Source organism: Rhincodon typus, chromosome 10, assembly GCF_021869965.1.
Source record: "Rhincodon typus isolate 14 chromosome 10, sRhiTyp1.1, whole genome shotgun sequence".
NCBI classification, from domain to species: Eukaryota; Metazoa; Chordata; class Chondrichthyes; order Orectolobiformes; family Rhincodontidae; genus Rhincodon; species Rhincodon typus.
In genome coordinates this window covers 36,098,807-36,114,735 of record NC_063341.1, presented here as the reverse complement: position 1 = coordinate 36,114,735, position 15,929 = coordinate 36,098,807, and the positions used below count along the sequence as shown (strand labels likewise).

Sequence of the window (15,929 nt, the reverse complement as noted above, 5' to 3'; positions counted from 1 at the left end):
CAGTGCTATCAATATAAAGTACTCTTCCCATCCCCCACCCCAACCCCCACTGTTACATTGAGTCATCTTCCAATGCTATGTCCAAATAGACATTATTCATGTGAGAATCTAGTGGTCACTTTAACTCATTGCTATAAATTCACTTCTAAACCTGGGTAAATCCAAGCAGCAGTTAAAGTATTCAGAAGAAATAGAAGCTACTAACATGGTTGGCTTCATTTATCCAAAAAGCTTGAAATGCAAAGTGGAAAGTGCGAGATGAATCACAATGCTAATGTAGGTAAAGGGCTGCCGGGATAAGACCAGAACAAAGCTGGTGAAATTAGCACGTTTCCAAATATAGATTCACATCATTCCTCTTATTCAAGTTCCTCTCTGCCACAAGGAGTCTGTTCACTTTCCAGAAATAGACTGGTTATTATGGCTGAGATATTCCCCTATGAAATGCTGAACACGCCAGAGATAATGTGACCCAATTTCTCGATTTAACCCTGAGATGAAAAAGATATATAAAATATTGGAAAGTAAATATTACAGAAAGGTATGAGGAATGTTGTAACTTGCACTTAATAAGAATATACATCGTTACCAGTTAAAAACTAATATAGTTTAACAATGTTAAATGCATTTTTAAGGGTTTTTTTTGAAAGCTCGAAAATAATAATCCAGAATAATATTTGAATTGAAGGAATCTATTTTTGCCCCCTGATTAATTCTTGTTTTGGGTGCAAGCTTGAGTTTGGGTAAGTGTTTTCAGGTACTGGTAATCTCCTCGTGCATCAGCTAAGTGATCATTCTTCAAAAAGTAATAATCTGTTAAATAACGTGATTGAAAGGCAAGATTCCTAGAAAGTTTAATGGAACAACAGGAACAGGAGATTAGTATACTGTTTATGTTCAAGTTGAGGCCAAACAGCCTGTGTCCATGTTTCATATTAATCATAGATTCATCACAGCTGATCACATTATTTATGGAATGCAAGTCCCATCTTCATGCCAAGGTCACCTTTCATTGTGTTGTGTGCACCATACTTTGCTAAGTGGGATAATTCAGAGTACATCTAGCAGCTCAAAACTAGGCATCCACGTGGCACTGTGGGTCATCAGCATCAACAAAAGTTTATTATCCACAAAGTGTCACCTTCTGGAGCCAACATACAATCTCTCTACAATCACCATCAAGCCATTAAATCAATCTTTGTACTTTGAGAACATTGGAGATCTGGACTTTAAAACTACAGTCAGGAATGGTGATAATGAAATTGCCAGGTTGGTGCAAAAACCTGGAACAAAAACAAAGTTGCTGGAAAAGCTCAGCAGGTCCGGCAGCATCTGTGAGGGAGAAAACAGAGTTAACGTTTCAGGTCCGGTGACCCTTCCTCAGAACCGGAGCAAAAACCTACCTGATTTTGATCTGCATATGACTCCAGACCAATATATTTGGCATCAATGTATTAGTCTCTAGCCTGCAGTCTGAAATGCCATATTGTTGCACCAAACTGCTAAGGAAAAGTCACATAGTATGCAGAATAAACTACCTCGCATTGACCTAGGCACAGGATACAACAAAGGCAATTCCAGCCCAGTCAACATGGAAAAGATCCCTCAATAACATCTGAGGACTTGTGGACAATTTGGAAATCTGCCTCACCAAGTTTATTCAAGCAATGATCTAATGTGGTCATATTCACTGAACTGTACCTTACAGACAATGTCCTAGACTGCTCCATCACCATTCCTGGCTATGTCTTGTCCCATCAGCAGAATAGACTAACCCAGAGCAGTTAGAATCATATCATTCAATTGGGAGGAAGTGAGCATGGAAAACTTCAGTAATGACTCCAGACCCCATGAAGGCTTGCAGAATCAAGTCAAAATATGGTCAAGGCTTGATCACCACTTGGAAGAAGCTAGCCACATCCTAACAGGATGGACTTGTGGAATGTAGTGAGAGCAACAAAAGGGAAATCCTGACTCCTCATCCTCACTAATCTGCCTGCCACAAATGCATATTTTCCTAACAATACTGGTAGGAGTGACAACCTCACAATCCTTGTGGAGATGAAGTCCTACCTTCATTGTAAAGACACCTTCCATTATGTTGTGTGACTCCACCACGTACTAAATGTGATAGATATAGAACATGTCTAGTAGATGAAAACCTTCAGTGCGAAGGACCGTCAGCATCTGCAGAAATTTATCCAACCATAAACTGTAATCTCCTGGCCAAGCATTTCCCTCATTCCCCCTACATCACAGGACCGACCTTGTGTTCAAGGAGCAATGTTGAAAAGTATGCCAGGAGGAACAGCAGCTGGCAAAACTATAAATGAAGTATCAATCTGGTGAAGATAAAACATAAGATGAATGGCATGCTGGAAAGTTAAATTAGTGTGTGCTAGTCAGAGCTAAGAGAACCCACAACCAACGGATTAGGTCAACGCTCTGAGGTCTAACATGTAGTCATGAACGATTTTGAATAGGATAGTGAAGAAGGTGTTTGGTATGCGCACTTTTATTGGTCAGTGCATTGAGTATAGGAGTTGGGAGATCATGTTGCGGCTGCACAGGACATTGGTTTGGCCACTTTTAGAATATTGCTTGCACTTCTGGTCTCCATCCTATAGGAAGGATGTTGTGAAATTAGAAAGATTTACAAGGAGATTGCCAGGGTTGAAGGGTTTGAGCTATAGGGAGAGGCTGATTAGGCTGGGGCTATTTTCCCTGGAGTGTCGGAGGCAGAGGGGTGACCTTATAGAGGTTTATGAAATCATGGGGGGCATAGATAGGGTAAGTACAAGATCTTTTCCCTGGGTGTGGGAGGCCAAAACTAGAGGACATAGGTTTAACATGAGAGGGGAAAGATTTAAAAGGGACCTAAGGGGCAACTTGTTCATGCAGAGGGTGGTGTGTGTATGGAATGAGCTGCCAGAAGAAGTGGTGGAGGCTGGTATGATTACAACATTTAAAAGGCATCTGGATGGGTTTATGAATAGAAAGGGTTTAGAGGGATATGGGCCAAATGCTGGCAAATGGGACTAGATTAATTTGGGATATCTGGTCGGCATGGACGAGTTGGACTGAAGGGTCTGTTTCTGCGCTATGACTCTCTGAATACAGACAGCTAATGTGAGCAGAATGCTCCATGAACATCCCCATTTTGAATGATGGCAGAGTTCATTTTCTGTGTGCTAGAGACAACGCTGATGTGTTTGCAATCATCTTAACAATGATTAACATGATGTGTAGCTAACGACATTTCTCACAGTCTTTTTACTGAAATCAATTTTTACTCTAAAATAACTTTCATAAGTCACTTTGATAGTTTCCAGGGAGATAGCTTAATATTCCATCCAACTTTTTAAGCATTGTCCAATTGTTATTATTGTTATTATTCAGTTTGATTATTGGTGGGTCATGTTTTGAATTTTCAATTTCTGATTCATTTTTAAATCATTCTGATATGTTTATTTCACTCCCCACTTCTTTCATGACTGTAAATACATTTTGTTCCTGTCTATCCTACCTGTCATGGCTGTAACATGTTAACATGACACACTTCTGATATTTCATCCTGTCTACAGTACTCGCTAAGTTTCTTATGGATTCAGTATGGTCCAGTGAAATTAGCTTTTAATGGTTCCCAAGAGATAGGTAATAGTATGAAGAGCTTGCTTCCAGAGACAAAATTTTAATTTTGAGCTTTTTATTTGCTCCAGTTTTCATCATTTGAGCATTTTTCAATTGCTGATGTTTTCCAAAAATCAATGACCTGCTATTTGAATTTTGTGAGCAAATCATAAAATTTTGTTCTGATATTTGATGGAACTACCACAGATGCTTTACCCCTCATTCCTCATTGGGTTGTATTAGAAGTGATCTCCATTTCCTCATTAACACTTTGTCCTTTAAATAATAACATTCAGGTATAAATTCTTACCTCAAATTAATGTCTTCTCCTTCTTTAAGCCCTCTGAAAGACAATAATATTATCAGCCACCATCAGCAACTGCATTGCTCCACTGTTTTTCAGTATCTGTTTGGTTTACCTCCTTGAATAGAAGATTAAGAAAATATCTCTTGCTTTGAAAATAATATATTCAGAACCTTGAATGTCAATAATTGAGGAAGAGCTTTCTTCGCAGCCCCAAGCTATCTCTTCTTTCCTTTGAGATTCTAAGGGTAAACACTCCATTTGTAACACTGCTACAGTTCTACTCCATTTCCTTACCTGGCAAACCAGTTTCTGAAAATTCCTTAGGTTTTCTACCAATGCAATTAGTCTCCCATTTAAGTTCCAGCAAACGGCTTCTGGATGCCTAGCCTTATTACAATGGAAACATATTATTTTAAGTATATCACTTCTGGATTCTTGCCTTTTTTCCTTTATTATTTTGGGTATCCTTCTGTCTGTTTCCTAAAACTATTTCATTTTCCATTCCCTGTGCTTGTGAGATGCCACACATATAGGCCGTATGTCCCAAAGACTGGACAAACAGCGTATCCTTTCAGCTGTTCACAACAAGCAAGGTATTGTCCATATCCAAGCAGTCCATGCTTGCAAAACTCACAACATAGTGTACAACATTAGAAGTGATTGTGTAGTTGAACAACATTTATTGGATAGTCCTGATAGTGAGTGTAATTCTTTGCACAATCAATTAAGGACTGTCTGTCAGGGCTTGCAGTGTGCCATGCTTGCATGTACTGGAGGCTACATATATTTAAGACAGAAGAAACATGAAAATGCATTGTGTCTGTTACAACTCAACAAATAGGTAACAGCAATTTGCTGGCTCATTTCGCAAGGAAATGTCTTGAACAATCAGTGTCAAGTTGCTTTAGTTTGAAATGTAAGCAGAGACTGGCAATTTACTGTCAATCATCATTATTTGGCATTTTCTCCATGGAAATACCTCTACCTTCACCTATCAATATATCAGCACTCATCTTTCATGCAGTACCTATGTTAATATTCCCCTTGTATGCTATTCTTGCAAATTATCCTGACGATTGCAAAGCAAAAAGCTTCAGCAATATGTATCCTTTTACAGCTATATATTATAAATTTCCATCCTAAGGTACAGTTTCTTTCATTGCCTATACAGTTGTAGCAAGACTTTCCTACATCTACCCTTCAAAATCAAACTGCATACTCACTGGTTGGGTTCAGTCACCAACAGCCAAGAGTGGGATTTTTATCTCCTGTAGCCCACAAATGCTAAACAGTTAGCAGTCTCCTAATGGGCAAGTAGAGATCAGCTAACTCAACATCGGTGGATCCAACATGTGACCTTCCTGTTGTATATACATCAGGATGGCATTTCATGGTACAATTCTGTCCCAACACTCCAGAATCCATTCACCCAGCACAATCCATTTCTTTGTATAAAAGTTACTATGCTCATTCTCACAGGCTATGCAGCATCACCATGCAGTTCACGAAGTATCATACATTGCCAAGGACATCACTGATCACCGCGCCTTTGGTTATATTTGTGGCAAAGAAGGGAATCACCGCTTTGTGGCGATAAAGACATCCCAAGCAGTGAGTGTGAATTTTCTTTTTTAAATACTTTTCTCAGCATCATATTAATATAGGTATAGAATGAACACAGTCTGAAATAAATGGAAACATTGCATTTAACAGTTAATAAGATAGGGTTGTTGACTTTATTTAACCATTTTATAAGTGATGCAGACTTGGATGTGTTCATGCAACAACCTCTGGTGCTCAGTAAACCTGTACTGTACACACCATGCAATCTTTGCTCTTATTTTGATGTTAGGCTGAACCTGTAATTCTTGACCTGCGAGATCTTTTTCAACTCATCTATGAACTGAAACTTCGAGAGGAGAAGGAGAAAATGGCACAAAAGGACAAGCAGTGTGAGCAAGCAGTCTATCAGGTAAAAATATCCACATCCTTCCATAGTATGATGATGAAGAGCTGAACTGATAGCATTCTATTTACTAACCATTTCCTGCAATGCAGTTTATGCATAACAGAAAACAAATTAAAAATCTTTGTTTATAAAATAGTTACTTTTATTAATTGTACATCTTTAGGAGAAAAATAACTCTCTGGTAATTATCTATATGAAACATACATTTACTTTTATTTATGCCATCAATTTAATATTTTAATTATAGGTTTGTTTCAATCATTTAGCAGTTTGTGCTCTTCATCAGTAAGAGTAGAAAAGTGGTATTGTTACCCTTGCAAGGAGGTTTTGGTAATTTCACTTCCTCATGTATATACTGGAAGTTCACGTTGATTTCCAGGACACTTTACAGATGTGTGAAGTACTCCATGAATTTTTGTTTTGCAATTTATTTCTGCATGGAGTGATTTTTATGAGACATGAAAATCGAGTTCAGTAGTGCTGCTGCAACACAAATAACATTAATCATGTCTCAGATGTACAAACACCACTGGGCAGGTTTGTCAAATTGTGTCAAGTAACAAAATCTTATGGATCAGTTTTCTAAGTACGGAAGTTATCACTTTTTTATCTCTTCAATTTTTTTTTCAAATATGATTCCTGAGCCCAACAAACCAGAAAAGTTTAATAACCAACAAAGGAATCTAGGCCACTGCTATTGAGAGAAAAATAGCTCCTGATGCCATGTAGAAACCTCCCTACTATGCAACCAACGGCATCTCAGAAGTTCCAGTTCCAATTTCACAATGTTTACTTCAACCACCAATACAAAAGATCCAAGCAACACAATGAGAGAATATTTGTGAGAAAATATGCAAATTGTGTACAACACTTTAAGTGATACCTCCAAGAGGGTGGAGGAGATCCTAATTGAATTTGTTTTTTACTCTGCTTGATGGCCAAATATCAGTAAATTACATATTTGTCCGTAGTCAGGATTGAGAAAACCAAGCATTTTAATTGTCTTAATCATTAATCTCCCTTAAGGCAGTTTAATAGAGGGTGGCCATCCGCTTCAAATATGGCTGCCTTATTTCAGTTTACCTCTTATAGAACAACCTCCAATTCTTCAGTAACTGAACCAATTCTTCTCTCATTACCTTTTTGTACTATTCTTGATCATTCCTCAGCTATTCTGCTGCTGCTTCAACTTCTTTAATGGTTTGATTTAAGAGCAGTGCCTATCTAAGGGTTACCTTTAAAGTTTTCGAGAAGATTTGTTGCTCGGGTTATGGGATGAGTTTGTAGACATGCACATCGAGCTGGTGGGTTTCGTTGCAAATGTTTTGTCACCCTGCTAGGTAACATCGTCAGTGCGCCTCCAGTGAAGCATCGGTGTTCTGTCCCATTTGGTATTTATATGTCTCGGTTTGTTGGTGTGGTTGGTATTACTTCCGGTTCTGTTTCCCAGTGGTTTGTACACAGGGTATAATTCAATGTGTTTGTTGATGGAGTTCCGTTTGGAATACCAGGCTTCCAGGAATTCCCTGGCGTGTCTCTGTTTGGCTTGTGCGATTATCGATGTGTTGTCTCAGTTGAATTTGTGTCCCTTGTCCGTGCATAGTGAGACAAGTGAGAATTGGTTGTGTCTCTTAGTGGTTAGTTGGTTTCATATATTCGTAATGTCAGTTTTCTTCTGGTTTGGCCTATGTAGTGTTTCTCACAGTCCTTGCAAGGTATTTTGCATGTTACCCCAGTTTTGCTGGTTTTGGGAATAGGATCCTTTACGTTCGTCAGTAGCTGTCATAGGGTGGTTGTCGGTTTAAGGGCTACTCGATACCTAGCAGTCTGTGGAATAGTCTTGTGGTCATCTCTGAAATGTCCTTGATGTATGATAGGGTGATTGATGAGTCTGGTCGTGTCGTGTCTTCCTATTGTGGTTGGTCTCGGAGGTAATGGCGGATTTTGCTTTTCGGGTATCCATTCCTTTTGAAGACTCCAAATGGGTGCTCCTGTTCTGCTTTGCGTAGTTCCGGGTTGCTGCAATGTGTTGTGGCTCGTTCAAATAGTATCCTGATGCAGCTCTGTTTGTGGGCGTTGGGGTGGTTGCTGGTGTAATTGAATATCTGGTCTGTATGTGAGGTCTTTCTATATACACTAGTCTGGAATTCCCCACTGTTTTTGCATTCTACCGTTATGTCCAGGAAGAGTAGTCGGTTGTTGTTCTCTTTTTCTTTTGTTAATTTTATCCCGGTAAGGATGTTGTTCATGTGTTGGTGGGTTTCTTCTAGTTTTGTGCACTTAATAACCATGAAGGTGCCATCCACATATCAGACCCAGAGTCTGGGTTGTATAGTGGGGGGCACTGTCCATTCTAACCTTTGCATTACTGCTTGTGCAATCAGTCCTGATATTGGGGATCCCATTGGTGTTCCGTTGATTTGTTTGCATATGCTGTCATTGAAGGTGAAGTGTGTTGTGAAGCACAGATCTAGTAGTTTTATGGTGGTGTCCTTATTGATGTTGGTGTCCTGGGTTGCCTGCCTACTTGATTCATCCAGCAGTGTGGCAATTGTTTCTTTGGCTAGGTCAAGGTTTATGGATGTAAATAGTGCTGTTACATCGAAGGATATCATTATCTCGCCCTCTTCTATCCTAGTGTTGAGGAATTCTTAGGATGAGTGAATGGAGTGGGTAGTGTTGTCCACTAAGTATTTCAATTTCTGTTGTAGTTCTTTGGCAAGTCTATATGTTGGTTTGCCTGGCAGTGAGACAACGGGTCTGAGGGGTCCCCCAGTTTGTGTACCTTAGGGAGTCCGTAGAAACGGGGTGTGTTGGATCTCTCTGGCTTCATTTTTTGGTAATCTGTCTTGCTGATGTCTCCTGAGTTGTGTCATTTCTTCAGGATCGTTGTAATCTGGTTTCCTTACTGTGGTGTCGGGTCTATCACCATCTGTTGGTAGGTGTCAGTATCTGCTAGTGCATTAGCTTTCTCAGTGTATGGGGTTCTATTGAGAATTACTGTCATACGTCCTTTGTCCATTGGTAAGATTACAGTGTTCCTGTCTTTCTTAAGTCTTTCCAGGGCTTTCCTCTATTCTGCGTTGAATGTGTTCCACTTTCCTTTTTTGCTCAGTCATCTGTCAGTCTGGTACTTCTTCTGTGTGTCTATTGTTCTGTAGTGTTGATTCCAGCGCAGCAACAAAGTCAGTCTTTTTGGCGCCCCTGTAGTTATAATTCAGTCTGCATACTAAGATAGACTTCTCAAGGTTTGTAAGTGGTTGATCCGAGATGTTTTTAATCCATGAATCACTAATCATCCTACCATACATCAAGGACATATCAGAGATGACCACAAGACTACTCAGACCGCTAGGTATCGAGTAGCCCACAAACCAACAACCACCCTACGACAGCTACTGACGAACATAAAGGATCCCATAACCACAACCAGCAAAACTGGGGTAATATGCAAAACACCTTGCAAGGACTGTGAGAAACACTACATAGGCCAAACTGGACAAAAATTGACAATATGGATACATGAACACCAACCAGCCACCAAGAGACACAACCAATTCTCACTTGTCTCACTAAGCACGGACAACGAGGGACACGAATTCAACTGGGACAACACATCCATAGTCACATAAGCCAAACAGAAACTTGCCAGGGAATTCCTGGAGGTCTGGTATTCCAACCGGAACTCCAACAACAAACACGTTGAATTAGACCCTGTGTACAAACCACTGAGAAACAAAACCTGAAGCAATACCAAACACCCCAGCAAATCGAAGCATATAAATAACAAGTGGAACAGAACGCCAACACTTCACCGAAGATGCACTGATGATGTTACTGAACAGGGTGACGAACCGTCTGCAACCAAACCCACCAGCTTGGTGAACATGTCAACAACTTAAGTGTTATCTTTCCACGTAACTGTGCATAGGTCACCAAGTATAAAATTTTGCCAAATTCTCTTTGAAGCCTATGGTTGGGCTCAGTTTGACAAGATGTCTTTCATTTCTGAACCCTATTACATATTCTAATCACCTGAACCCAGTTTCCAACAGATGGATGTCCTGCAATGTATGACCATTCTTATATCAATAATAGGTTGATCTTAAACAGACTGTATATTCTTGTTTGCAGAAGGTACAAGGTAGAGTATTATTGGTGCATTGGTACAAGTGGGAATTTTCTTCATATTTTACTATTGAGGAAAAGGCTTTGGTTAATTGAAACTGTGCTTTACATTGACCTGCTGTCAATCTTATTACATGGGCTGAGGGAGTGGAATGATCTAATGTACAAAATACTCATTCTTGCTGAGCATACAACAAGAAACAAGATTAACTGAAGAAATCATGCAAATCAATGATAGTTTTTAATTGTTCCAGCTTATAATTCAGAAACAAGAACAGCTTTTATTTGAATAGCGTATTTAAATTATTGCTACTCTCTACTTTGCAATCTTCTCGTATGCATCTTGCCCCAAATATGCTTTGTCTGATACTTCTGCTGATTTTCTTTCCCTTTGCATTTCTGACTCATTCTAATTCAGACAATTTTGGAGGAAGATGTGGAAGATCCTGTCTATCAGGTAATTTTGGGAATCTTATCACAATATTGAAAAATAAAGGTAGTTGAGAGGTTTACTTATTATCTTGAAGATAAAGGGATAGTTTTATAAAATTTGCTTCTTGAATCCAATTGTATTTGATTTAATATATTAAATCTATTGGAAAGATTGGACAACACAATTTGATTTTCAATAGGCATATACAGCAACAGCCGAGGTTTCACAATCTTTCAAGTATTTAAATGGACTGGCACCCATTTATTATCTTAATCTTGTGTAAGAAATGGATGCAATGAAATTTTGATTGTGTAAATGAAACAAGTACAACATTTTTTCCCATTTTTTAGCAAAATCAAATTTACAACATAGCTTGTTAAGGTCTCACCAGGTTCATATTGAAATCTATATATCTCCATTTCCCTCATTTTCTGTTTTTTTTTGTATTTCTTCTCAATTCATGATCCCATTTCTTAGATGGAGTAAATCATGCTGTACGGTTTCTAACAACCTATCTGCATTCCTTACCCAAATAGTCATTCAACATTAGTGAGTATTAGTAATCAAACAGAGCTCAGCTTATCTAATGTCCATATTAATATATTTTTCAACAGAAGTGACTCGATAGTGACTAGGAATAGTGTATGTGGAAACACTTCAATTTTTCCATCTTTAGTGAATGGCTCCATAGAACTAAAGTATTTACAGAGATAGTGGGAACTGCCGATGCTGGAGAATCTGAGATGACAAGGTGTAGAGCTGGATGAACACAGCAGGCCAAGCAGCATCAGAGGAGCAGGAAAGCTGACATTTCGGGTCTGGACCCTTCTTCAGAAAGTATTTACAGTAAGCTGTTGATTGAAACCTCCTAAACCAAATAGTCATTTCTCACCATTATAAAGATAATAATAGCATTTTGGGTCTACCTGCACCAAATGGACTTCAGCAGTTCAAGAAGGCAGCTTACCACTACATTTTTAGGGGCAATTAGGGATGAGCAATAAATGCTCAGCTGGCAAAGTCCACATCTACTGCATGAATAAAATCAAATATATCTGCTTAAGGACAGACTAATCAAAGTACGACTGGAACTTGGTGGTTGGATTAATTGAATCCAAAACAATAGCTTTGTCAATGGGGACATGGCAGATAGTTTTCAATTCTATCCTGGTGTCTGTTTTGGCTCAGTGCTAGACAATGCTTGACTTTAAGTCAGAAAGTAGGGGATCAAATCCCACCATAATGTTCTATTGAGTGCTGTACAGAAGAGCAACTGTTGTTTAGATGAAATGCTTAATTGAGTGCTCTGAGGCGCATGGCAGAACTTGAAGATCATCAGAGGATTTCTCTTTCCCAAAAAAAAGTTTTCCTGGTTTTTGGTCTCATTGATTTTTTTTAGAACCTTGCTTTGTGCTAATTAGCTGTTACATTTACCAACACAATAATGATTCAATGACTGTAAAGACTATTGGGACCTCTTGAGGACATTATAGGTGTTATTAATGAAGATGAAAGTAAAGGCCTCCTAGTCCATTAAGTAGGCAACATGATCATGATGGGTACTTTCTTCACCCAAGTTAATTGTGTTGAGTTCTGCCTAGATTAACTGTAACATTCTTTCAAAGAAGTTAAGCTAAACTGACAACATGGGGACTGGCCCACTGACTGCACATACTGAGAAGCCATAGTTACACAGCCTATGATTATCCATTTGTTGATTTCGATTGATGAAATTTTACAGGCAGTGCAGCCATTGGCAAGCTATTTTGCAAGCAAAATGAGTCCTAAAATGTTCCTAGAGTATGCAGTCATGTTTTTACTTGTATCATCTACCTGCTTTGAATTTGTTCTCTTTATGAGCCTCCTCAGAATGGATTCCAACTGCATTAATGACCAATCTTTCAGCAGTCAGTTTTTTAACACTGGCTGTTTTTCTGTAATCCTTCAAAAGCCTGAGTCAAGTAACAACAAAAGAAATGTAATCCTCCAGAAGACAAATGTGTGTCAGACCTTGAAATGTGGTTTTCATTTGTAAAATATACTGGGCAAGTGCAGCAATTCAATCCAAACAATTGACTCACCTCTGGAGGATTATCTTTGATTCTCCTTCAAACTCATTCTTATATTTGCCAGCTAGTTTGAGCTTTCAGTTCTGGCTGTGAGACTTTTCATCTTAAATGGAGGGGACATTCTGATATAATTCACTGTCACCCATCTGGACCACATCTGATGAGAGAATCATGATGTGCTGATGATTGTCAGAGAAAATTACCCAATGATCATATGAGAAGCAAATAACAGTAAATGTGTTTCAGATTATTTATGTTCTCTGGTACTTTGACTACTGTTTAAATTCTTTTGGGTACTGCATTGGTATGATCCTTAAGTGATGTGCAAAAGTCATAGAATTTGGGTTAGATAGTGTCTAGCAAAAGGGATATTAAGAGATTGATAACGTTACTGACTGGTGGCCAGAATTTTGTTATAAAATAAGATTCCTATTGATGAGACTGAAAGCTGGAGTTACCATGCCTCGGCCACTTGCTAGACATGGAGCTGTCATTGAGCCTGCCATCTCAAGAAATGTCAGTGGAGGTTCCTTGTCCTTCAGATGGCCAGCTGCCTCCAGGAATTTGACAAGGAGAAACTGTGCCTGTTCCAAATCACATCTGCAGAAAAATTAGAAATGCTGGTTTTGGGGTCAGGACATGAGATTCCCACTTCTTCTGGCATTTTTGCCATATCAGAGCAGCTCTCCATGATGGTGACGACTGGGGTCATTGATAGCGCTAAAATAAAATAATTATGTTTTTAACCTCTTTATTTCTCCAGGATATTCTGTGAATTGGATGATTTAATTTTGAGTCCCACACAAGGAAGCCAACAATTATGTGGGACATACAGGAAAATGGAGTTAAAACAAAAATCAAATCAGCCATTGTCTTATTGAATAGTGGAGCAGACTTGAAGGGCTGATTGGCCTACTCCCGCTTCTAAGTCATATGTTCCTAATGTATGAAACATAAAGCCATATCACTCATAGCAAGATCACACAGTTTGATAATGACCAGATATTCTGTTTATGTAGTGCTAACTGAGAGGTAAATATAGGTCAAGACACATAGAATAGTTTCCCTTCTCTTTTTCGGAATACAGCCATGAGATCATTTACGTGCATTGAACATTATGGAGACTCTTGTCTTAGCATCTTATCTGAAAGACGACACCTCTGACAATGCAGAACTCCCTCAGGACAGCATCTTTGGTTCTTCCATGGTGGCAGTGTTCAGATTAATGCTTTTATTTATAAACAAAAACACAGCTCCACAGCAGCCACTTCCTAATTTGTTCCAGGCTGTTTTATGCAAAAAAAGTCGCTCATTGAAATGTGAGAAGTGGCTGATCTATTAAACTTGGCTGGACTTCTCTGATGCCATTCATGGACAGGCCAGTATTCACTAGGTCACATCTCGAACCAAAAATTAAAATCAACCACTGAAATGATTAAGCTCAGTCTTGGTTTTATAATTAATTCCCGGCAGAATCATCCATCAGGGTCAATATGGGGCCAAAACAGAAATGGTTGAAAGTGTGGTTTCATGCTGCCTGTCAATTGTACCAGTATACTAGCACTATCTTTTCCTTGAGCTTTTTTTGGAAAGTCCAGGTTGAGGATCAAGCCACAGTTGGTTAATTGTGATAATTATCAGCACAATCAAAGTCATTGATCGAAGTCTAACTTGATAATTCTGATTGGTCTGCAGGCCTCGTATCATACCATTAGCAGTAGCACAAAAGATCTACAGGTCACCAAATGGCCAGCTTCCCCATCCATCTGGTCACAAAAGAAGATTAGTTTCCCCTTTGCAATGCTGGCAAGGCAGCTGTGGTCAAATCTTTTAAAAATGCTAAAAGCGTGTCACAAATGGAGACCACGTCTATCTTGCCTTACCTACAAAGGCAGACTGAATCTCCTGCCATGCAGGGAACCTCCTATTGGCCTTAATAATTCTAACAGTACATATATTGAGCTTAACTGAACAGCAAGTATTCCCACTGACTTTTAATTGGCCAAATAATGGGAAGCCAGGTGATGTCTTACTTGGTCTGGCCTACATGGAAGTCCAAATCCAGAACAACGTGGGTGACTGTTAACTGCCCTCTGAAACGACCAATCAGTATGAAGGCAATCAGGGATGAATAATTGCCAGTGACACCAATATTCCATGAAAGAATTTTTTAAAAAAAATACACACTATAGCTTTGCCCACAAAATAAGTGCAGCGAGTTGAGGAATTTCTAGCTATTAACGTCTAATGTTTTCATTTATTTTCACAAATCTGTCATTTGTCTTCTATCAAATGTATTCTCCATGTATCATGCTGTAAATTCATTTTCATTTACACCTCTTTTGTTCACTCATTTTCCTCCAATCTAGCTGTATTTCGCGTCACTTCCTTCTATCCAGCTATCTCTTCTACTCAATTATTTTTCCATCCCTTGACTCTACCTGTATGGTAGAGGCAGAATCAGTTTAAAAGCTTTGTAGATCAACTCACAGAACCATATGTGTAACAGCCCTTATATTCAATTGGAACAATGGTATCAAGAAACACAGCATACTCGGCTGAATGTGACACTGCTGCTTTAGTCATTTAATATCAAAAATTATCAAAGATGTATACATTACCATGGAACCACATATCACCTTCTGATGCTCAATTAAATCTCTGTCACAGATATATCAATGACTATTATTTGAATATTAAGTTTGATGACTAAACTCGGAAGGCAACAAATCTAAATTTAGGGTAATTAGGTAAGTCCTTTGATTGTTGAAGTCCTAAGGAGAAATCAATTAGCATTGCAGCCATACTGTAACTGAATCCATGATATTTTGTTTAGAATATAATGATGTTACCTCTGAGTGTAATGGCTTGTTAATTGACAAGCAGAAAATATCTCTAGTGCAAAAAAAAGCGTCCCTTCCAAATATTATTTGTAACAGAACACCAAAGTTGCCCCAATTGTCCCAACAGGTTTTTCAGTGTATAGCTCAGCTGTACAAGATTGGCCCAAGTTAGACCCCCCCAGTCTCTGACCTCAATCAGTGGCAATAGAATCACTAAAATTATCTTTAGAACCTCAGGATTTGGCAGAAGTCTCTTATCACTTCTCCACAACTTGGCTGGAAATGCAGACTTGCAGATGACAGTAAGGACTGGATTGATGATTCCTTTTGTAAAATATCAATTCAACACCATTATTCAAGCTCACACAATTAATAAGGAACATTTTAATAGCTAACACTGCACTACTGTTGTCAATGAAGTTGCACTCCATCAAGAGTTGAATCTTTCAGGAAGTGATACAATTGTTGTCGAAAAAAGATGCAAAAGTCATAAAGATCAATTTGGATCCAAGTGTTCAGTTTGTGATTAACTGTGTTAATAATTTGTATA

General features: G+C 38.7%; 1 protein-coding gene across 1 annotated transcript in view; it reads left to right on the top strand.

Moving 5' to 3' along the window:
- Window positions 1-15,929, top strand: part of dab1a (DAB adaptor protein 1a) — a 342,801-nt gene that overhangs the window by 225,133 nt on the left and 101,739 nt on the right. The window contains 3 exon segments of the mRNA XM_048602085.1: window positions 5,371-5,548; window positions 5,790-5,909; window positions 10,453-10,491. Coding sequence (XP_048458042.1) covers window positions 5,371-5,548; window positions 5,790-5,909; window positions 10,453-10,491 — 337 coding nt within the window.